Source organism: Falco naumanni, chromosome 2, assembly GCF_017639655.2.
Source record: "Falco naumanni isolate bFalNau1 chromosome 2, bFalNau1.pat, whole genome shotgun sequence".
In the NCBI taxonomy this organism is placed as follows: domain Eukaryota; kingdom Metazoa; phylum Chordata; class Aves; order Falconiformes; family Falconidae; genus Falco; species Falco naumanni.
The window spans coordinates 115,413,543-115,436,453 of NC_054055.1; the positions used below are offsets into that span (position 1 = coordinate 115,413,543).

General features: G+C 47.1%; 1 protein-coding gene across 2 annotated transcripts in view; it reads left to right on the top strand.

The window, feature by feature from the left end:
- RCSD1 (RCSD domain containing 1) overlaps positions 1-22,911 on the top strand; it is a 36,078-nt gene that overhangs the window by 4,352 nt on the left and 8,815 nt on the right. For both annotated transcript variants that reach the window (XM_040582996.1, XM_040582994.1), the window contains exon 2: positions 21,646-21,753. In XM_040582996.1, the coding sequence (XP_040438930.1) occupies positions 21,646-21,753 (108 nt within the window). The remainder of the gene's footprint in view (positions 1-21,645; positions 21,754-22,911) is intronic.

Here is a 22,911-nt window from a genome sequence, read left to right on the forward strand (position 1 = left end):
GGGCAGATTTAGGACCTGCCTGACAGTTAATAACATGTCTGCAGCAGAGGATCGCGGAAAGGATCAGGTTTGCCAGACTTCCACATCCCAGTGACTGGATGAGGCCTGCCTCCTGAAGAACAGAAAGGAACAGAACCAAACCCCGTGGGCTGTGCTGTGACCCTTTCTTGTACCTAGCAGAGACTCCAGAGTAAATGGTTTGCAGAATTATAGCTTTTCCTGTGTCTCTGGAGAGGGATGATTCCTCTGAACCCCTCCTCTGCCTCACTCCCCGTTTTAAACTTTGGTAGTATGATTATCCTGCATCATGGTGATAGCATTTTGGAAAAGCCTTTCTTTCCAGTCTAACTGGCAGGACGTGTGACTGCTGAGCAGCATATTATGCATACCTTCTCATACATTCCCAGGATCTGCTTATCTGAAGAACAAGGGGAAACATCAGCATTGCTTTATCGATAGGTGCTGCTAGGAAACTGCTGGTTTTCATCACGGAAATGACCAAGCCCATATGAACTAGGGGTGGTTTTTTCTGTTTCCATGTGCTAGGTTAAGATGGATGCTCCTTTTCCTAAAACACCAACTCTACAGCCTGAGTATGGGATCTGAAATGGCAGCTGTACCCAGCAGCAAGAGAACCTTTATGGAGGACCTATTTTACTGGTGAAGCCTTCTTGCTACCTATAGATGCTATAATACTGCAGAGGCACAGCTTGTCTTTCTGACTTACAGATTATTAGATGCCTTTAGCAGTTTGCAACACAGCATGCATAAGGATGAATTCGGCCTAGAGACAGGAGATCTGTTGTGTAAGGAGAAGTTACTGTTACACACTTACGGCACAGTTGCTTCCCACCTAGTTATTACCAGAGGCATGGGACACTTTATTCTTATGGGGGCTTGCATAGGCATGGATTTAAGTCTCATTGTGTCCGAGCCACAATGTATCCAGCTATAAGTCTTATGCCAGAAATGCTTTTACATCAATACCAAGTCTGAGGCATACCTTTAGGATGTCTTCTCGCCAGTATATGGGTTCTGGTAATGTACTGACAACAATAAGGCTTACCCGCTCCATTAGTGCGAAATGAAGTTTTCGCTTGTTAGAAAGAAAAAAAGACATCAGACCAAATTCTTTTCAGATAGGAGCACATCACTTGCTAAAGGTGTTTCTGGAAGACTTCTCCAGGAAAAGACCTAGACCTCGCTTGCCAGATGGACAGCTAGTATAGTTGCATGCCCTTTTTCTTTTGTTCTTTACCATCAATTTTTTTTAAAAGAGCTCAAAACCCACACAACAGGCAGCAAGCCAGTAAGCTGGTTTTTGCATACAAGTGTCCCTATGCAAACCAACCTGTTTACCCTTTGCATCAAGATGCATGCAGTGTTTTGGTCAGTGTGGATGGCTAGTGGCCAATCTGCAAAAGATGTTGATTCACCACTGCCAGCTTCAACAAAGCCACTGTTCATCCCAGGCTTCCAAACGCCTCTCGGCATGATCAGGCCACAGCTCAGATGGTGCTTTTGTACAAGTTAATAATTATGGCATGCAGTGGTGCTTTTCTGAGCATCTTGAAGTACTTCACAAAATATAATACCTTTCCCTCATGCTCTATCACTGAGCAAAGCTACATGTTGCTGCTTAAGGCAAGAAATTTATTGATTGCATAGGTCACAGCTTTTCAGGTGCAGAGAATTAACAAGTGCAGCTCGAAAAGCCTTGGTATCTAAAGGATGCAGACCAATAACTTGTTCACAGAAAGACAGAAAAATGCAAAAAGGAGAGGGAAAGCTGGCTCAGGAGAATGGAGTTAAACAAGTCAGTGTGGCTTTGCAGTGAGACAAAAGGCAGTAGCCTAGAGCTTTAAACACAGAGAAAACAGAATTAGTGCCATTGGAAAAGCAGTACACCTGGGAATAATGGGATCCAGTTAAAGGGAAGATGTATATCTCATCGAATGGCAGGAAGGATTTCTACCAGTGAGGTCTGGCAGGGCTTGGAATAGCATGGTGGAAACCAAATGTAGTGGAAAACTCTTTCCCATGAGAGTCAAAAATAGACTGGACAGAGCATTAGAAAGATAATGACAGGAGTGATTTTGTATTCTGTTCAAGCAATAGTATTTCCAGGGCCACCAGAAGGGCAGGACTGCACTGTTTCTGCAGTTCTTCCATGTGTGGGGCTGCTAGCAGAAGTTAGTAGCTATTCAGCTCCGAGTCCCAAAAGTGTTTATGATTTCTTCCTGCTACAATAAGTTGTTTGAGCCCTGCAAACTTCTGCCTATGGGAAGCTTAGGTCAAAATAAAGTGGCATCCGATCTGAAAGAGTCTGGGAAATGTTCTTTTATTGCCTGTGTAAAACACAAACCCAAATTTACTTGTACTCTTTCTTCCTGTTTTAAGAATGGGTTTCATTATCCTTTAAAACTGTACTGCAACAGCAATCATGGGTTATTCAAGTTAATCATCCTGAAATACCTTTCTGCAGAGTGCCATGGTCCCCTGATGTAAGTTGAGATGAAACCAGTCCTGTTTTCATATATACACACTTGAGCTTGTGGGCCAGCTTTCCTAGAAATTTCACCCCTTGGGCCCTGCAGCAAGCGTGTGTTTAACTTGTGAAATGTGCATAGTGTAATTTGGTTTCTCACTTAGTCTTTACAAAGTGCACAGTGTTGTCAACACTGCCCCTCCATGAAAACCCAGTGTTTTCATTCCCAGTTTCTAGGTGTTCATTCCCCGCTAGAGGCAGAGGGGCTGTCCATGCAAACCAGAGGCATGGTCCTCTAGACGGCAGGTGTCTGTAAAGAGGACAGAGTGGAAGAAAAGGGATGGGCTGTTGAATGTGCTGGAGCATGAGGTGACATGAAAGTAACAAATCAGACAGGTTACCCATACAAAAATGGTCTTTCAACACCTTCTTTTTCATCAAAAGTTGTCTTTTCCACTCGTATCAGGACTTCCAGTCTCATGTAATATCAAGTCCTGCTCTGTACAGCTCAAGAAGCCTTTGTCTACAGCCACCCAGAGATTTCTTCTGGGCCCCTCTCACCCTGCCCTTTTGTATGCACCGAGCATGGGACTCACCATCCTTGGCTTTGCCCTCCCACCCCGGTCTCCTGCCCTTGGCGCTGGCACCTCATACAACTCCAGTTCTGACCCCAGGTGCCTGCTGTGGGTGAGCCACCAGCGCCGCTTTGTGTGCCAGGTCCTGCAGGGCTTTGCTCAGGAGTGTGATGCTCAAGGTCAAGTCTCACAGGGTTCATCCCCTGCAGCAGCTTCACACTCTGCCCCAGCAAAGTGAAGCCTGCATCATCTACAGCAGCTCTTTGAGCCTTTGTAGCGCGTGCCAGTCTGTAGATTCTCAAAGGCAAAAGCTGGAAGCCTATTCTTTTTGCAGCCAGTGGGAAAGAAAAGCTGTCACGTAATGAAACTCATACTTTATTTCTTCTGCCTCTGCTCTGCAACTCAAAAATTGCTGGATCGTCCTCAACACCTTTCATTTCAAGGTCTATGAATTCAGTGACATGCTGGTCGCAGCTTCCTAGTGCTGATTTACACGCTGAGCAAGTGGCGTGCAGGCACCGAGCCCGCGCTTCCTGGGCACCTGGTTCCGCTGGCCCAGCTTTAACCTGGAGAAGCTGTGCTTTAGGTTGAAGGAACTTACTTCCCCTTCTTGCCACAGAAGGAACATGTAACCGAGCTTCAGTCAGCCATCAGGAAAAAGAAATAGAGCTCTGAAGTAGGTAGGGTGTTTCAAAGCTCTTACAAACATTGGGTTGCTCCTTTGCAGGGTTATTGGAAGAATTCTATTAGCAGGCTAACTCAGAAACAGAGATAATAATCTTTCTCAGATCACAGAAAAAATCCATGTCAAAGACCAAGCTGTAGCTCAGGAGTCGCTTGTGATATTTTCCTTAGGGCATATAATAGAGTAATTTACCTGTGGAAATCACTAAATTTCTAAGGCATCATTAGAGCTGATCCAGACTGGGCTGAAAATTCAGATGGGCATTTTCAAACGTAACAGCAGATTACGGCTGCCTGCATCTATTAGCCCAGGGCAATGCCTGGTGTTCAGGGATCTCGCAAACTGGAGTCTCTGGATGGAGCCAAAGGGATTGCAGCTGCTGAGAGGGCAGCTTCACAGACCAGCATCTTCAGTGCCACTGGGGCTGCTGAGCTCTCCTGGGACCAGCTAAAAAAACATCTCTGTGGATATAGCTTAGCATTCACACCTCAAGCTGGCTGCTAGCTGAGTGCTTACTATCGCTTTCCTCTGCTCCATATCTGCGTACCTTTTTAGACTAAATTCCTGGCTCAGATAAATATGAGCATCCTCCTCTGACCTGCCTGTATCCAGTGTAGACCTAATTTAATAGCAACGTGTTACAAAGATAGCACAGTCCTAACTGATGAGTCCTGGAAGCTGCAGCAGTTGGGAGCTCTGTGTAGGTTCATTTACCCTTCTGATTTTCTGTTCCCAGAGTGATAAATTAAGAGGAATTGAATCCCTGTGCTGCTACAACTAGACTGTCTCTAGCATTGAGTTTAAATGAGGAGGTATCACAGTCTACTTACAGGATTTATCAGAACAATTTAGAATTGTCCCTGCTTCTCCCATTCTCTGTATCCCTTCTTTGATATTCCAGTGACTTCAGTTTCTAATTTGACCTTCTGAATAGCTTCACATTAGATAATTAATGCATACTGCATATTCATCTGCTTAAAGTTCATCCTCTTTAACCACTCTGTCAGTACAAGAGCGGTCCCTTCCTCATCCTACTTGAAGCATCTTGCGTTTGAGCCTCCTGCTGTTGAAGTTCATCTTATTTCAGACCTCTGCTAAAAGCGGGGCTTTTTTTCCTCACCCCATGTGAGGCAAGCAAGGGAGAAGCTAAACTGAATAGCAGTTGAAAGGCGATTCATCAGGCTGAGACCTTTCCTGTTACAGGGGCTGTTCCATCGGCTCAGCCCAGTTCCTTCAGAGCAGCTGCCCAAGTGTCTCCAGGTCTGCAGTCAGAGCAGGGTGCAGCCTCGCATCGTGTCTACAGCTGCAGGGTTGCCCAAGTCACTTAAAGCAACACTGTGATTTGGATGGTTTAAAACAATGATTTTATGCAAGGCACATTTTAACCAACAGAAAGCTGTTCATCTCAGAGGTCTGTATCAGCTGATAACTATGGCTCATGCGTTTTATTCCCCACGGAAAGAGCACACATGCACACCCAGCCTTCCTGGCCATCTCTCTCCCCTGTGCCTTGATTGAGGAGACTGCTTGCATGAGATGGGATGCGCTTGCCCCATGGACTGCGCTATTTCCCCTCTCCCTGCAGGCAGCCTGGGAGGTTTCGCCAGTTGCTCCTCTGTTAGCTCACCCTTAGATCACCCAGAAGGATGGTCCTTCTAGAGCAGCAAGAGCTCCTCAGAACAAGGCCTGGAAGTACGCACAGAGAGGCACCAATCAATCTGGGAAAACTTGACAGGCTGTGTACAGTTCCCAGACTGTTAAGAAAAACAGATGTCTGAGAGGGAAACATTAGGAAGCTGGGAAGGATCCTGGGGAAAACCCTGGCCAGGAACAGAGCTCCGTTCAAGCAGTTGGTGTGAACACCACGCTAGGGAGGCAGCTACATCATATGACGACCATCACTGCTCTTCTTCAGAACTACCATCTCACCCCTCCACCCATGGAGCCATGCGCTGGTAGTGTGAGATCTCAAAGACAAATGCCAGATACTGGTTGTACAAGCTGCTGGAGACACATGGGAAGCAATACGCTTAGCCCAGCCAGGCTGAGGTCTTGGTAACAGCTGTTGTCAGCTGTAGATTAGGACATCAGCATCACTCCACCAGGGTGCAGATCAGCCCTTGGCTTTGAAGGAGCTATTCCACATCTGAAGTGTCTGTGGATTCCTAAAACAACATAACCTCATCAACTTACCTATTCAATGGATAATTTCTGAGAAACAACCCCTTTCTTTCCCCTGCATGCCTTTCACATATATTATCTGTAATTTAGATATCTGCAGTAGCTCATCTGGTTGTATCAACCAAGTTTGCAGACAGCATGTGTTGCTTGAGGGCTCCCATCAGATGGAGAGGAGTTAATTACAGGGCTATATATCCTGTCTGACATGCCAGAAAAGCCAGGGGTCTTCCTGAACTAAGCTGAAAGCTGTGTAGGTGTTCATCTAATTTAATTTTGCTGAAATGAAAAGTGGTGCTGCTTGAAAGAGAGTGAGAATCTTCAATTATTTAGGAAAGTGGTGTGTCAGCTCCCAGATGACATGGAAATCTGTCTGCCAAGTTAATGGCCACTGGCCTCCTTCATTGTGACCTTTGAGAACGAAGCTAAAAGCTGTATTTGACAGGGCATTTCAAAGTAAGGGACCTTGTTTTCAGCATCCCAATCCAAATTTTCATAATCTCAAATAATAGGAATGCTCTGTGTATCTGCTGCAGGATTCTGGCTCACTCACAGCACTCATGTTTGAGAGGCACAAAGTATTTCCCCCAAAATACTTAAGAGTTATTGTAAACTTGATGGATAAAGACTGCAGATGTGTCACTGGTATTCACTTGGAGCAAGGGAAGAGCTCTGCAACTTCAGCATTGTTTTTTTAAGGCCAAATGCTCATTATAACAAGGGAAAAAAAAGCAGTAATTTTTTTGAAACTTTGTACCAGATAAATACAGCCTGTATTTTAAAACAGATTTATTAACTAGAAGGAAACAGCAGGACACTGGGTTCCCAGGACTTCATAAAGGGAGGATACACCTTAATTTGGTCTTCCAGTGTAGTCAGACTTAGTAATTGCAGAGATCTTTGTTAAACTAGTCACATCTTTGTATCTCAGTGCTTAAGGTTACTGATGGCTCAGCTACAGTTTGCCGTGTACCGGTAACCACTGGGTAGTAGTTAGGTGGTTTGAAATACATTACCACCTACAGTAGCCACACAGTAAACTGTCACTGTATTTCTTTTTTTTTTCTTGAAGCTGTAGCATCTGAAATAGCTCAGCCTCCTCTAAAAAGGCACGTCTTGCCCTCATCACGGCAAAGTCCTGAATAGAGACACTAGTGCACCCCAGAGACTCGGAAGGGAGAACCCCGTGTGGTCTGGCCTTAAAACCCAGGACAGATGTGTTTTAGAAGTTGCACTGCTTCAGGTGACAGGAAAACCCCTCTTGCACAGAGCTGCTGCTCCATTGTTTCTCCACTTGCGTGGGTGGGTATGACCGTATCCAGCCAGATATCAACTTTATCCACGATCCTTTTCCTGCTGCCTGAAATTATTTCCATGTTGGCTGCTTGGCCTATCTGCAAGCAGCTGTGTGGGCTCGTAATGAGGCAATTATATACGCATGGCCCTTTTACAGGAAAGGTTGAGGCCATTTCTCCTTGAACTGATTGGACTCCTTGATGAGTCTTATCTGTTTCCCCTGCTTTCTCAGCCACTCTGGTCACCTTGTCAGTAGGCAAGTGGCCTGGCTGGTACTGTAGATTTTTGCCTCTCTACCTGTAAGGACCCTTTCTGAGAAAAGGCTTTGTTCATTGTCTGGGCGCCAGGTTGCAGAGTGGTTATGTCTTAAAATGCAGCGCTCTGAACTCACCTGCAAATCAGTTCTGTGCACAGCTGTCTGTAATGAGGGGCATGCCAAAGCCTCCCGAGGAGGGCTGTGCCCAACGCCTCCCACATCTTAAGTATCGGGGGAGAAGAGATCTCCTCAGATGAGCATGGAGTGAGTAAACAGCTTGGTGGAGTGTGAACTGGCTGCAAAGGTGCTTTCTGCTCATAGGCATATTCCAGGGCAGAATTTGGGTGGATAAGTGACTGTACACAACTGGCACTTATATATGCAATGGGGGATCTCACCTGGGGTCTGTGCCTTCATATGCCATAAATGGTGCCTGAACAAGGACTTGAGGAAAAAGAAAAAAACCATGGTAGCACAGCCCAGCTGAACCAGGGAAGACAGGTATGTGAAGATGGATATCCAAGCGCTGCCATCACCACTGCAGGATGGTAGGTGAGTGGCTGGGAACCATGGGACATGGATCTACGGGAACAGAAAAATCAGGAACAGAAAAATTATATGGATGTTTTGAACTGAAATAGCCAGCATCACCCATCATTGTAGACAGGTGTGCACATAACTGATATACAGGTGAGTTCAGAGCGCTACATTTTAAGACATAATCACTCTGCAACCTGGCGCCCAGACAATGAACAAAGCCTTTTCTCAGAAAGGGCCCTTGCATATACCTAGTCCTCCTACTCTTTCTTCTTCACTATCCGCAAGCAAATGTTGTCATGTATGTTAAAAACCTAGTCACCTTGATGATAATTTTTTTTTCACTGCATGTCCCACAGCTTCTCCCCCCTGGAGCCTCAGGTTTCTCTGGTGCTTTTATTTCATCTTCCTACCTCTCATCCCAGCCTATCTTCTCACTGCAACAGGAGGCATCTTGTCCTTCAAGTATCTTTGGGGCCTTTCCTCTTGAATATGCCGTCTTCTGGCACTGCATCTCATTTCAGTTGTTCTATTGTTACTGCTTTCAACATCTTTGAGCTTCTCCTTCCTCTTATATTGTTGACTTAGTGGTCTAGGGGAAGCATGGTCTGACTCTGCTTGCTGAGCCTACGCAGGCTACTGTGCGCACAGGCAATTGTTAGGGTACATCGCCGGCAGGAAGGGTAAGATGAACAAACAGGCGATGCATGTGACTGAGATTTTGTCTCACTAGCAAAGCATCTTTAAGACACCCTTGTAGTCATGCTGGGTATCATCAACATTTTCAAATCTTTAGAAACCTGACTGAAGTCCCATTAAAAAGATAGTTCACTGAGGGAATCAGTCCTTTGTGGGTGCAGGACTTTGTTAGGACTTGCTTAGGAAGAGTTTTGTGGCAACAGGTCATCTAAGTTAACATGTGCCCAAAGCACCCTGTACAACACAAAATGCAGACGGCTACTTCTCATGGATACAGAGGTGAGTATGTGTTCATGCAGAGCTGTGACTGGACTAACGATCCCTTTGGTGTGAGCACAGCACCAAACGAATGCATCCAGTTTGATGCCACTATGAGAAGTCATACTACACCCTGTGACTGTGGGGCTCAGATCCCTTACTACAGGTTTCCCTGGGCTGCTCTGCATTGCAGTGTAGCTTGTCCTTAGACATGTGTGTTGTGGAGAACCACTGTGCCACGGGTGACCAAGTGTCAAGTTGGAGCTTGTGAAGGCCTGGACTAAAATTCTGCCCTGGATTTTGAGTAGCTGAGAGCAAGTTATTGTGTCCTAGATCAGCTACAGGACTAATGCAGAATTGAAACCCCAGAATTCACATCTTCAGCCTGGAAAGCCCCTTGCAACCGTTGCCTGACTCCGCTGGTTCCTTCGCTTCACTAGGCACCTGCCTGCTCAACATTAAAATTCAGCCAGTGCCCAGGATGCTGCACAAGCCGGGGATTGAACCACCTGACCTGTCCACGGGTGATCTGCTGCCCAGACCAAGCTGGCATCAGGAATTAGGCGCTTCCCTGTCGCATTCCCCCTGCCCCACATCCTCATCTCTCCTCTCCACTCCTCTCCACGGGGGAATGTTCTGAGCATGGTGAACACAAGCAAACAGGATCAGGCGTCTCCCAAAAAGCGCTTCTCACAGAAAAGGAAACGGTGACACCCATGTGTTGCTGGAGGTTTCTGCAATCACCTCAGTCAAGGACTCCCAAAACACTATAGGCACACACACAAAACAATTGATTTATATTTTAAATGGTCTGCCACCTCCTTCCCTGAGCCTGAGTCGTGGCTGAACAGCCAGATGCCTTACCCAGCACAGCGCACAGCAGGGACAGGAGCTGCTGGCGTCTTCGTAGGGTAGGGGCTGAGGTTACATACGTGCTGCCCCTGCACAGGCACGCTGCCCGGCAGAGACCAGGTGCTGCATTTGCTGCCTCTTTTGGTAATGATGGCCCTTGATCAAACCATTCTTGGCAGCCTTTGACAGAGGCAATGAGACACTTGCTCAGGAAGCGGGCAGCCTGGGCTCTGCTCTGTTCTCAGGGGGTGTGGGCTTCTAACTCTTTGGTCTGTCTAGCAGGAGATGCTTTTTAATCTGGTGCTTACGGCAAGGCTAGGGCAAGCACTTGCCAGCCTGCCTGTTAAAGCTGTGCCAACACGTAGCAAAGAATTCCAGGTTCCCAGGGGCAGAGGGGAGCTCACTCACCTGCCTGGTGATCTGAGTGCTCTCCTGACAGGAAACCCCCCGGCTTCCCTTGGGACCAGTTCTGTGGGGTATGCAGCAGTGGCTACATATGCATTAAAATGCACAAGCCCATACATTGCCCTCTTGACAGAGGCTCCTAATCATGAAGGTTTGAGGTAATGCTGCTGTAATGAATGAGCCTGTGCAGTGTTGGGAACATGTAGGTACTAGGCAACTGCCAGATATTGACATTACTAAAAGGAAGACTCAGGATCTCACTTGCACCTTTCACAGTGGTATTTCGCTGGTTTTGCTGATCGCATCAGACAGTGCTTAGCAAGACAAGCCAGGCACTCCCGAGAGCTATATACCATGGCGCGAATTAAAGAACAATTTGACATAAATTCAGCCTCAAAAATTTTCAACACCAGCCAAATACTAGTGCGGGGTGGCTGGCATACCCTTCCTACATAAGGGCCTTTCCATCCCGGTCTGTTGATGTTAGGGCATGTTACTAATGAATTCCATGGAGGCAAACAGGAGGCTGCTTTCTCCACTTTGGATCCAGGAGGCTGTGAGGACAGCAGCAGCAGTCTCACCTCATCAAGTTAAAGATGAGAATAAGACCTGATGCAGTTACTCTGCTGAGGAGAGCCTTTTGGAAGATGTGGAGAAAGCTGGCATTGGTACCGACTATGTGTCATGAAAAACAATGCTAGTAACACTAGCGTCACACCCACTTTGCTAACAGAAATGCATCAACGGCAAAGGGAAGGACTTCTCAGAGAGAAGGGGAAAATTACAATTATCTCATTTTATTTTCATTATACTCGCTCTCTGAAACAGAAAGTAGATAGTGTATTCACCACTTACAATTTCCTGATGCCTATGGATGTTTCCTATAATTCTGTCGTGAAGGGCACCACTCCTCACCTGCATGTCTGGCTCTGGCTGCTCTCTGCTGCCTGTCCCCTCCTGCCCAGCACTGGCCAGCTCTCCTGGCAGAGGCAGCTGCAGCATCGCTGGGGGCAATGGAGATGCACCTGCACTTGCGCTGCTCTTGAACCCCACTATGTAACTCCAGCCACCACCCAGCGGTCCCTGCTGCCCAGCACAATTGGATTTTTTTTTACTCAAGAGAACCGTTTGCCTTGATGTTCAGGAGCTCTAGGCAGCCCCAAGGTTACTTGGAGAGAAGTATCAGAGAAGGACCCTGAGCAAACTTCTGATCCAAAGAGGCAGCAATGCTTTCTTGAGAAAAGCCTCACTCCAACCATGGGGCTTACTGTGCAAGCCCTCACATGTACACACGGGTAGCTCGAACTACCGAAAGGAGAAAAACCAGCAGGAGTTTCACCTCTGCTTCTAGCAGGCAAGGGAGAGAGTGCATAAACCGTTCATTTACAGTACAGCAGACAAGTTCAACACGGTGCCCCTTCCTTTGAAAAGCATTTGTCCCTTTACTAGTTTCTGGCTACATGGTATTTCCCACCTCCACCCAATTCCAGAATCTTGCTTTTGTGAGACTCTAAATTTGGCAGATCTGAGTCTCTGCAATTTTGAAATACTGCACTGTACTTGGGAGCTGCTCGCTGTCTTCTGGATAAAAGCTGCTCATCGCTGCTGAGCTGGAATATCCTCATGTTACCCTTTAGGCAGTGCTTGACCCGGAGTGCCAGGATGGCAGCAGTTCACAAGGGAACTCTCAGGAGAAAACAAAGACCAGACCACTGCAAGTCTTGAGAAAAATGTTGCCCTAAAGTGAACTCTTTCCAAACACAGGGAAATGTTACATATTTTTACTTATTTCATGCAAAGTAGGATCCTCCTGCCCTTTCTCCTAAAACCAGACACGCCATCTTCCTCTGCCGCCTGCTTTCCTCGTACTATTCAGCCCTGTGTTATAGTCAGAGCTCCCTCTTCTTGATCACCCTCATTATAGCTATGCAATAGCCATGCAGTTGAGTTCAGACACACACTCATCCTGTTCATTCATCTGTGGTGGGATAAGCGTTGACCTGGGTACCACTCTGAGGAAGGGATGTTGTACTTAGAGTTGTTCTTGTGGCTAACTTATTCACAGACTTCAAGAGACAGGCCAGCAGTGATTTATACTCAGGCAAGAGGCTTGCTCTCCGCTGAAAATGGTGCAAAAGGAAGAACTTCAGAGGATACTTGACATCTGTGTTCCTGTAACGTGCATTTCAGTAGTTGTAGTCAAATCTATGTTAGGGCTGCTGTGAGAGCCCTTGTTTTCAGTAAGGCTAGAACTGAAGGAAGTTGCTGGAAGTCACTGGGTTCTAACAACACTGACTGCCTTGAAGGTAGCATGTGTGATCAGGAGTCTTTACCTCCTCCTCCCTGTCTCCAAATCCTCTGTGTCTATTATTTTTTGACCTTTTTTTTTTTTTGACATTTTTTAATTAGTGAGCACTCCTTCGACTGAAGGAAGGGAGTCTACAGCTGTGTAGAGATACGTACAGAAGAGATGTGCCCCTGAGCCAGAAGAGTCTTAAGCCTGTCTTTGGGTCCCAGGAGCTCAGACTGGTCCAAACCTAATCTGAGGTCCTGTTGTTTTCACAGAGTGTTCAGAAACCTGGAGCCCAGACTCCAGCATTCTCAACATATTCTCACAGGTTGCAGATTTCTTTCCCTGTAGGTGCAAGACTGTAGACTGAATCTGTTGCATGTGTCATCAACCAGACGTGGAGGCCACTCTGCACTGGCTGAGGCTTGACCTTAATGTAAAAAAAGGCTTTTTCTTGGAAATGCAATGGTTCTGCACAGTTGTGCACGCCCTCATGTGAGACAGACAGGGGCTTACCACTAATCCTTTTATTGCGAGTCAAGCTAGAAACCTGTTTGCATGACCTTGAAAATGCCAGTCACGGCAAACAAGAGCCTAGGATTTTGCAGAGAATGCTGGGATCATCATTACACTCCTCAACATACCTTGATACTCTTTCACAGGCAGATTGTACTTCCTGATATCAGCTCCAGAATTATCTTTGAATCTTTCAAATGGAAATGCTACTTTCATTGCCTAGCTTTCTGTTGTGTTTTGCTCCTGCATCACGGCAGTGTGGGACCCATGACAGTTTGAGGCCGGTTATTCCTCTTTGCCCAGCTATCTGATGGCAGCTTGGAGGGAAAGTGTGGTGACTGTGCACACTGCCATTCCTAAAGCTCTCCAAATTCTCATCTGGGGTGTGTTTAGCTTCTGGTAAAGGTTGATCAAAGAAAACACAACAGAAAGAGAGAAGGAGAAAAATATGATTTATTTTCTAGCATTTAGGATGCACTTGAAAGATCTGCAAGGTATTCTTGGTCTTATCCTCTCGTGGAAAGTAACTTCAGCAAAGGTCTGACACACAAAGTTCACAGAGCTAGCCTAGCCCCACCAGAAGAAGGTGCAGGAGTGGCTCAAGTGGTAGCTTTTGCTCTGGTGGAGCACAGCACGGTAATTACTGGTCCTGTTGTATACCAAATGGTAGGAAATGCAACTAGGAGCCTTGGCCTTGCATCCCAAGGTGCTACGGGATACGCTGACATGGTGATGGACAGGCCTGGCTATAAGGTATCACAGAGCCACAGCTGCCGCCACTTGTAGCTGGGGCTTCTGCCAATAATTAAAGTTTACCACAGCCAGACAAGGAGCAGCTTAATTGCCAGATAAAACACCAAGTAAATAAATAAATCACATAAATCCCTCCTGAAATAGAGAGCTGGGAGATCTCCAGTGAGAATGATTTGTGAAGAAGGGTAAAGAGAGAGATGGGAAGAATGATGCTTCACTGGGATGGAGAGGGGTCAGTGTAGCAGGAAGAGGTTTGTTTATTTAGGGCTTACATCTTGGGACGTGTTGCTTCTTGAGACAGGGGCCCAGCACACTGCTGAGCTCCAGTTGGAACAGGCATGATGAGATTCCCTTCTAGGGATGTAAAAAATGGGCCAAGGCTAGTGTGAGCCCACCCACTTCCTGGGCGATCTGTGCTCAGCCTGCATGGATGCTTTCACGGATCACGAGGAGAATGAGCAGGCTCAGACTGTGGGGAGCAGCCTCTCCTGATTTTTGCTGCCCAGTTCCTCACGCTGTGATTCAGGTATTATCCCACCCTCCTGCCTTTCACTTTGCTCCTTTGGGGGAGTTTGTGTTTTAAACCTACCCTGATAACTTACCTCTCCCTTCCCAGTCTGAACAATGTTCCCCTTTCAATATGATGCCGCTGCTGTACTCATATGGACACAGATAAACAATCGGTTCAGGTTATGTTGGCAGGAGGGTGCAAATCGGGATTCATCTAAGTGGCAGATGCAGAGAGATGGCTTTGAATGAAACTACAAACTACATATTAGAGAGATTTTGCATCGCTAAATTGGGTCCAATCCTAATGAAAAACTATTATTGAGCTTTTTTTTAGTTCATTTAAAAAGGAGTTCCTTAAGAGCTGCCCATCTGATCTTATCTGCACTTATAAAATGTGAGAGCCAAAATAACTGATGCCTGTAAGAAGTGGTTGAAAATGAAAATTCGGTTACCTATTTCCTGCCATTGAACAAGACAAAAAGAGTGGTAGATATGCCCAGGTGAACCTAAACTTGTCCATTCTGTACTATTCTCTGCTTCAAGGCTAAGACCCACACCCAGGGACCCGTTCCAAGTTTCTTTAAGATTATCTTCCTTGAATAATACATGAACCTAGGGATAGAAAAGCATAGTTAGGTGGATTGGCCTCTTTGGACACCTGCCTTTAGAACAGGTATCAAAGATACTCCTAACTGAAGGAAAGACTTTATTACTTCAATTCACACAGACACATTACTATTATGTTTTCCATCATTAGTGAGTAGTATCGTGGCCTTTAGAAAGGTAGGGCTAGTCTGACACACTGGTGTGTTTGGCTGGTAATGAGATGTACTCATGATACATTCACCAGAGCATAAGTTCATGTCCTCTCCAGACAGACAGGAACTGCACCTTAGATCATGCACTGTGTGAACATTCAGTGGCCTTTTGCCTCCAGCTGGCCTCAGTGGTCGAATAAAAGATAGGGCAGGGAGAAGGGATTAGCTCTTGCCTATGGAAATGGCCACCCCAAATCGGTGGGGCAGTATGGGAGGAACTAGTACTGTCATCACTTCTCCCTTGCTTGGTCTGCGAGCGAGTAGGACATCTCCAATTCATCAAACTCCATCTCTGCAGGAGAGAGGCTGCAGCACCTCACTGCAGGGGTAGGAGACATTCACCCCCCCTCCCGCCCACAGGGAGTCCTGGAAGGAGGCACGTTCCTCACTGCAGCTTAGCGCCTCATTCCCAAAATGCTGCTTTCTGGGTCAGAAACAGGTATTTGAGAAGTTTGAGAATGGCTCTTTTCTGCCAAGCTGGTTGCGAATGAGTTCAGTTAGCTGAAAACAGGCACCTCGATCAGATGAAGGCAGTGCCACTTCCCGTGCAAGCTGAGAGACTTACCCCAGCGTGTGTAAGTGGTGTAAGCTTTCCATGCAGACAAGGCCTGTGGCCGCCTGGCTCCTCAAGTCCTGCAGCTATCTTACTGAAAACCGAGACGGGTCGGTGTCATGTCTGGGAAGGCTTCGTGCAGGAGGCATGTCCTTCGCCTACAGAGGGCTGAGCCAGGCAGGGAAGAAGGGGTCTGCAAGGGGCTCCATGCCCTCCTAAAATCCAGTGCCTTGGTGGGGGTTAATGCTTTAATTTGAAAGGAAACCACGACACTGCTTCCCAGCGTTTCTTGCTGGCCTCCAGACAGAGTGTGATGATGGTTTATTTTGACTTCAGTAGCTTCCTCCCCATGAGTCCCCCATCTCTTCCCTAGCTGCGCAGGTCCCGCAGGTGTAGAGCTTTGCCTCTGCTGTGCAGCAAGGAAAACCCGCTCCCCACGCTCCTGTTTGAAGTGGAGCTTCTGGAGATCTCTGACACAATATTTGTGGGGCTTTTGTAGATGCTTAACGGAAACTTTTTCCGATTCACACAGCTGCTGGTAACGTGCTCCCTGTGGTGGCTGACAGGCGCTCCCCGGGTTCACAGCCAGCGCTCAGCTGCGTTTCAGGCAGGAGGCAACAGATTGCAGGATGAAATACTGGTGCCACAGACCAAAACAGCCTTTACCAGCAGGCATGCAAAAATGGGATTTTTCTGTCACATCAGCCCTCTGAACAGGAGGACACATAATGATGCAATTTCCTCAAGCTGTGGCCAGAGCAGTTACAGGGACATCCTCCCCCTGTGCTGCAGGCTGCCCTGGCTACCCCTCCAGCCCCTCCTGCCACAGCCGTGCAAGTGTTTGTCGGGCTGTGCTGTGAACTCGATTGCTGAAATGATCTGGGTTAAAAATAACCTTGTAAAGAGTTAAGGGATGTATTTTTAGCCCAGATCATTTCAGTGATCCAGTTTACAGCACAGCCCCACAAACTCACACTGGAGGGGGGAAGGGGGAAAGAAAAGGTCAAGGGAGAATGAGCAGTTGGAAATATAAGCTGTCTTTCTGCCAAAACCAGGACCTTATGAAACTGCACCTCAAAAGCCCTGAGCCTCTCTTGTTTTCATCTAGCATACTGACAACTGCCTTCTTGTGGCGCAGTGTTGAGAACTGGGTGCTGAGGATCACTATGTCTGGATCCTATTTCTGTAATCAAGACACCAGCCCTGAGCCTTGTATACCTTATTATGTCTGCCTCTGACACTATTTTTGTTATTATTTTTGCTGTATTTAATTTTGCTGAGGTAGATTGTATGTGCAGCAACGAAAAACCCCCATGAGAGTCACAGGGGAGTTTTGCAGAGCTTGTGTGAGCGCAGGGAATTTGAAGGTAGCCAGCACGACGGACTGGTGTGAGAAGAGGCAGCAGGGAATCATTCCTGCAAATTTTTTTAGAAGCAAGGGAGGGATGAGGTCAGGGACTGACCTCAAAACCACATCTAGATGCAGCTGCATGAGGTTGGGGATGGAAAGTGCATAGGACCAGTATCAAAAATCATGTAACCATCACTGATACCATAGCTGCTGAATATTCCAGCCTTGCAAAGCGCTGTGGAGGGCTTGCATCTCAGATAAAAGGTGCTCTGTCTGGCCAAAATATCCTACCTGCAAAAGCAGACAGGTCAGAGGATTCATAGCAGGGGGGTGGGGTGGAGTAGGGCGGTACAAATGTCTGCTATAATTCAGCTGATATTTAAGTGCTGCTTAAGCCAAAACGCTTCACTGTATGGCAGTTAATAGATCTTTGCTCTTTTCATCAATTAAACCAGATGCACAAATCCTTCGGTATCTGCTTCTGGCCCCCACCAGTATCCTTTTAGGCTAGCATGTCCAGTAGCATGTTATGGACAGTGACAAAACTGGTGGGATACCAGTCCTGTGAGGTGTACTCACGGTAACTTTCCATTGCAAGGGTCATGATCAAAACTTCCAGTTGAAGGCTGATGGAGCCAGTTTTGCACCAGTCCCAGCAGGACATTCACATTCATCCCCAAAGCCACCTCTGTCTTTCTAGTTTCCCACAGGAGTGGAAATTCTCTGCAATTTTGATTTCATAAGAAGCTACTGGTCTGCAGTGACACTTCCCACCCATAGCTCAAATTCATGGTCTTTAAGAAGAGCTCTTTTTGTGAGTACTTTTCAGTCTCTTGACCAATTCTTTCTGTGGGCCTCTAACATGAACCTTCTCTCACCTTAATGTCCACAATGGTTCCATGGGCTCTAGCAGGAGAATTGGCAAATGTCACTGAGCCAGGTAGTGACATTGCTGTACTGAGGGGTCCCCTCTGTCAGACATCATTACTCCCACATCAGGCAGCCTTACTCGTCCTCACATCTTGTGGCACATTAACACCAGCTGGGACTGTGCTAGCCAGAGCCAACTGTGCCACAGTATCGAGGCATCTCTGCTCAGAGAGCTTCCCAGTTGCCTTGGAAAGATACAGCAGGGATGGCATGGGACATTTCTGTGGGGACCCAGCAGCAGTTCCATCAGGCAGCCTGTGAGAGAAGCAGGGATCTGTGCTAAAAACAGTAGCCTCCCTTTCACGCAATCTGCAGAATCAGGGATTGGTGGTCAGTTTTGCTCTCACAACAGAGGCAAGGACTCCAAAGCATAAGGAAGGAGAGGTTTTGTTGGGAAGCTTGAATTGCCATGATTATAACTAACCCACAAACAAAGGCAGAACTTCTTCAGTGCTGCCAAAGGGACCAGATACCATTTTAAAAGCAGATGAAGAAACGGGGTTGCAAACTGTTTTGAAATTTACTCAATTTTATGAACTTATTTAGAAGAGGAAAGTGAAACCCCTTACAGAGAACTTGCTAGCTGTGCTTCCTCTTTCGCTGACAGTGCCATGCTTACATTGATGGTATAATTCAATTCCTGTTTTACAGCTCTGTCTGACTTTTTTCCAGAATTCGCAATGTTTAGACACCTATTTTTATGGAACAGTTAAGGAACTCAGAGTAGCAGGCACCAAATTACTGATGGAGTCAATATTTTACCTTAGCTCACTGGTTTTAGCCCACACGGGCTGACCACGCTTCTCTTCTGAAAAGGAAAAGAATCAGCAGTTGCCTGCAAAGAGCACAAAATTCACATCTGAGTAATTTCACCTTTTTTGCCAAAAAAAGAGCAGAGCTGCTCCTCCTCCTCATTCAGAAAAGTGGTGGGTTATGTCACCAAGATGGGAAGAATGACCAGGAATGGGGGAAGCTGCATTAATATTGTGGGGCAGGAGAGAGCCAGCACTGAGCTCTGGAGTGAAGGAGAAGCCACGTGTCTTAGTTGTGGAAAAGGCTGAGGGCTGGTACGTGCTCTGGGGTGAGAGTGAGAAAGTAAGGCTTCCCACCTGCCTCCCGCTGGGAGGGAGACTGCCAGTCCAGCCCCTGGAAGTCAGGGGGACCATGTTCTGGCAAGGGAACTTTTTGCAAGGAAGGGAACTTTTTGCACGAGTGCCCCAGTATGGCACCTTCCCTCGACTAGAAATCACAGAGCCTCCACACCAGCTGGGAAGAAAAAAAAAGAAGCTGTAGAAAAAAACTGGATAAAGGATGGCAGCGTAACTGCCAGAAAGGATCTGAGAAAGGACTTTTCCTGTTGCAAAACACGTAGTGTAATCGGAGAGTCTGCAGCTGGCAGTTTCGGGAGGACACAGCCCATGGGCTAGTTGTGCTAATCTTAGAATGGCATGTTCGCTGCTTCCTGCACCCTGGCCGGCGAGCTTCGCGCCAGCGAGAGCTGCGTTGCAATCAACGCCTGCTACCAGCAAAACAAGAAACGCGTGGAATCATTGCAGCCTCATGGCTTTGATCAAAGGAAGGGAGCTATGTTTTCAGACTGTAACTAAAAATATTAAAAAAAAAAAAAAAAAGAAAAAAAATGCAACCACCCCAAAACAAGAGGTCAAAGAGGCCAAGAGGAAGTGTGGTGTCTTTTCTGGGTAAAGGTGAAAGGCTGTGAAAGAAGCTCTTGGAGAAAAAGGGACTATGAGGGAGGCAACCTTTCCACCACAGACAATGAGCACCTGCAGCTCCTCAGCTTCAGCTGAATCCTCAGCTCAGGTGTCCCTTCTGCCGTGCCCAGGTATGCTGAGCCAAGCCTCCCAATCCATCCTGCCTTCCCCAGGTTCATTCATAGTTCCCTCCTTCTCCCAGCCTGCCCTCACTGCACAGCAGGGAGCCGGCCTGCAGCTCGGAACAATCCCAGCTGGAGCTCTCCCTCCCCACCTAGCCCAGCCGTCATTTTTCATGTGCAGCAGGTTGCCCCACTGATCTGTTTACCTCACTGTTTCTTCCGTTCCCCTTATCTGCCGCTTCCCCCGCCTGTAATTACTCTAACGAAGGCTGGAAACATGGGGGGAAGGTGCTAGAAGTTCACCGAGAGGAGACAGCTTGATATGGCTTTTGTGGCTGGATGCAGGAAGGCTGGTCTGAAGCGTACAAGAAGTTTAACGGGGAAGATGTCAGGATCATGGAAACAGGGAATGGCAGACATCTACTGAGGGTCGTGGGCCTTGGAGAAAGATGACAGCATTTATTGGGAGCATTTATTTACAGCTCTCTGAGAAAGAGAAAGGCCCTTTTCAACAATGCAAATGGGCCTCAGCCGTGCTGCTCTCTGCCAGGTATTTCAGGCTAGCGAGTGCTCCAAGCAGCAGATGAGATGATTTTAATGTAAGCTCCTCAATTTGCTTTTAATCTAGAAACTAGGAGTCTAAATAAATTCCTACTTTAATATGATTTCAAGTTTCCATGGCTATTTCTCCAGCCCCTGTAGTGCAGTGACCCAAAGGAAATGGTCCATACATGGGCCTTTCACCCCCAGCAATGCTGAAGAGGTGGTTGTGTTAACGAGACAGCAGGTCCCTCCCAGGCAGAGCAGCGTAAAGAGAGAAGGAAGGATTCTGCGGGAGCCTTTGGAGAAACAGGGATGTATTCCTCTAGCAATGGCCTTTGGGGAAACTTTCTGACTGAGAAGCAGAAGAGTATTGAGGCAGAGAGGTGAGAAGTGTGGTCATGTGTTCATGGTAGTGGTGCAGGGAGAGGAGGTGTGAGGTTCCTTGATGGTTTGTAGCCTGGTTTGTTGTTTTGAGGTCTCCACCTCTAACAAAACAAGGATTGTTGGTTAGTTGTTCTCAATTCCTCTGGTTCGGTTTTCCCTGGCATCAGATACTAGAGATGAAGAACAAAGGTTTCCTTTCATCAGCTTTGATTTCGAGGCTTTCTACTCGTATTGCTTGATACACACATAGTGAAGAAAACAAGGGAAATGTGGGATGGCACTAGGGCTGTGTGCTGTGGGACGAGCTGCACCATCCAGTCTCCAGCGAGCCTCCTGCTTTTCAGCCTGCTGTTGACCCAGGGGAGGGGAAGCTTCTCTCAGCCCTGGTATTTCCTCCCTCCCCCACAACTGCCTGAGTATTTCAATGCCAAAAAAGCCGAACAGCACAGGGACATCCCCAAGCAGATGCTGGCTTGCTGCAAGGACAGGGAACGGCTTCTCACAGCAGAATCGCTGGAAAAGGAAGGGTGCGTGTGATCAGGGCAGTAAAAAAGGGATGGGAGGGCTGAGAAGGTACATGGGAACATCCTTTACTGCCCTGTTCCATCTGCTCACTGCGAGGAAAAGATAGGGAACAGACACTTGGCTTGAAATACTTAGTTTTCTTCCAGAGAAAAACATGGAGTGTAGGCTCTTCAGCTGGAGCTGAAAGGCCCTGCATGAATTACTGGTTTTCTGGGATATTTGCAAATGCTGCTAGGTCCTGTCTTCCCAAACCTCTTGCTCTTAAGACTGGATGATTGATGCCAGATGTGAGAAACTCTGCTTTAAGTCCCTGCTTACTCTTGAACTTTATAACACATATGCAGGCTTCTCTCTAGCCTGCTTGCTTTTTGCAGCCTTTGCTCATAACTTGTTGCTCCCAATTTGTCAGAACAGGCCAGCAGAGACCAATTCAGAGGTGGACAAGTCGGCATCACCCTCAGTGGCTCAGCTAGCAGGGAAATTCAAAGAGCAAGCAGCCAATATCACTGGAAAAGAGGTAAGGAACTCCGCAGCCGCCAGCAGGTAATCAAGTGTGAAATGCGGTACTTGCCTCCGCCCGTAGAAGTTAGAGCATCTAAGCATGAATCCACCTTGATTTTGAAACTTTGCAAAGGATTGTCTCCTAGGGCAATGCAAGCTGTGATGGCATGTTCCATGCATTACTGGCTTGTGGTCAAGTGTTTTGGTAGAGCCATACCTCAGGACAACTAGGCACTGTAACTGAGACACTGTAAAGCTTGGTAGGGGACATGTATATACCTAACAGTAGCAGACAGAGATGCATGTATTAACTGGGCTGGATTTTGTGGGCAAAGCGTAATAATGAGTAATAAAATAGCTGATATTGAGCCATAGAAAAAAGAAAGCAAACAACAGATTACACAGTGTAGAAGCCAGTGGCAGGTCACCAGCACCTTGTTCACAAAAGAAGGTTTCCTCCAGGTAATTCCTTCTGTACTGGTCTGAGAGAAAGTTGTCTTTTTACTTGCTCTCATTACCTCTTCCCAATGGCATTTCAGACTCTGTGCCTATCTCTATCATGCTGAAACTTTATTTTATTGAAAGCCCACTATGCCAAGCATTACCTCACAAGCTGTCTTTCACCAGATAAGCGAAACAGTAGAATACCTCTCTTGGGAAGAAAGTCAGAATGTTTATGTATAGAGGGTGGCGTTTTAGGAGAGCCCCCTGTATCATTATGCACTTTTTTAGAAGAGGTAATGTCTACTGGTGGCCCTCTACAGTCAGTGGGTGCTCCTTTAAAACAACTGCTGCCTTCTGCTGCTCAGCTGATTTCTGCATGTCCCAGGCTGGGCCTAAAGGAATCCTCTCTGTCACCCCTCCTGTCTTCAGCTGAATGCAGTGGTGACCTCTGTCCTGTACAGCTGGCAGGCCACTGTCTATCAGAGGTTAGCATTCCCACAGCTGAGTCCTGGGATGGGAATAAGCAATCTCTTCCCAAACACTTCCCCGCCCCCCCCCCTCTAGTCACCAACGCACCACTCCATCAATCCCATTACAGTCATTTTCTCGTTTGAAGGTATGGGATTTAATTGCACTGAGCTCCTCACCCTACAGAAGGCAGCAAGTTCCCAGACCTCTCTGGTGTTATCTGCAGTCCTCTGCTGCTCCCCAGCCAAGGCAGTGTGGAGAG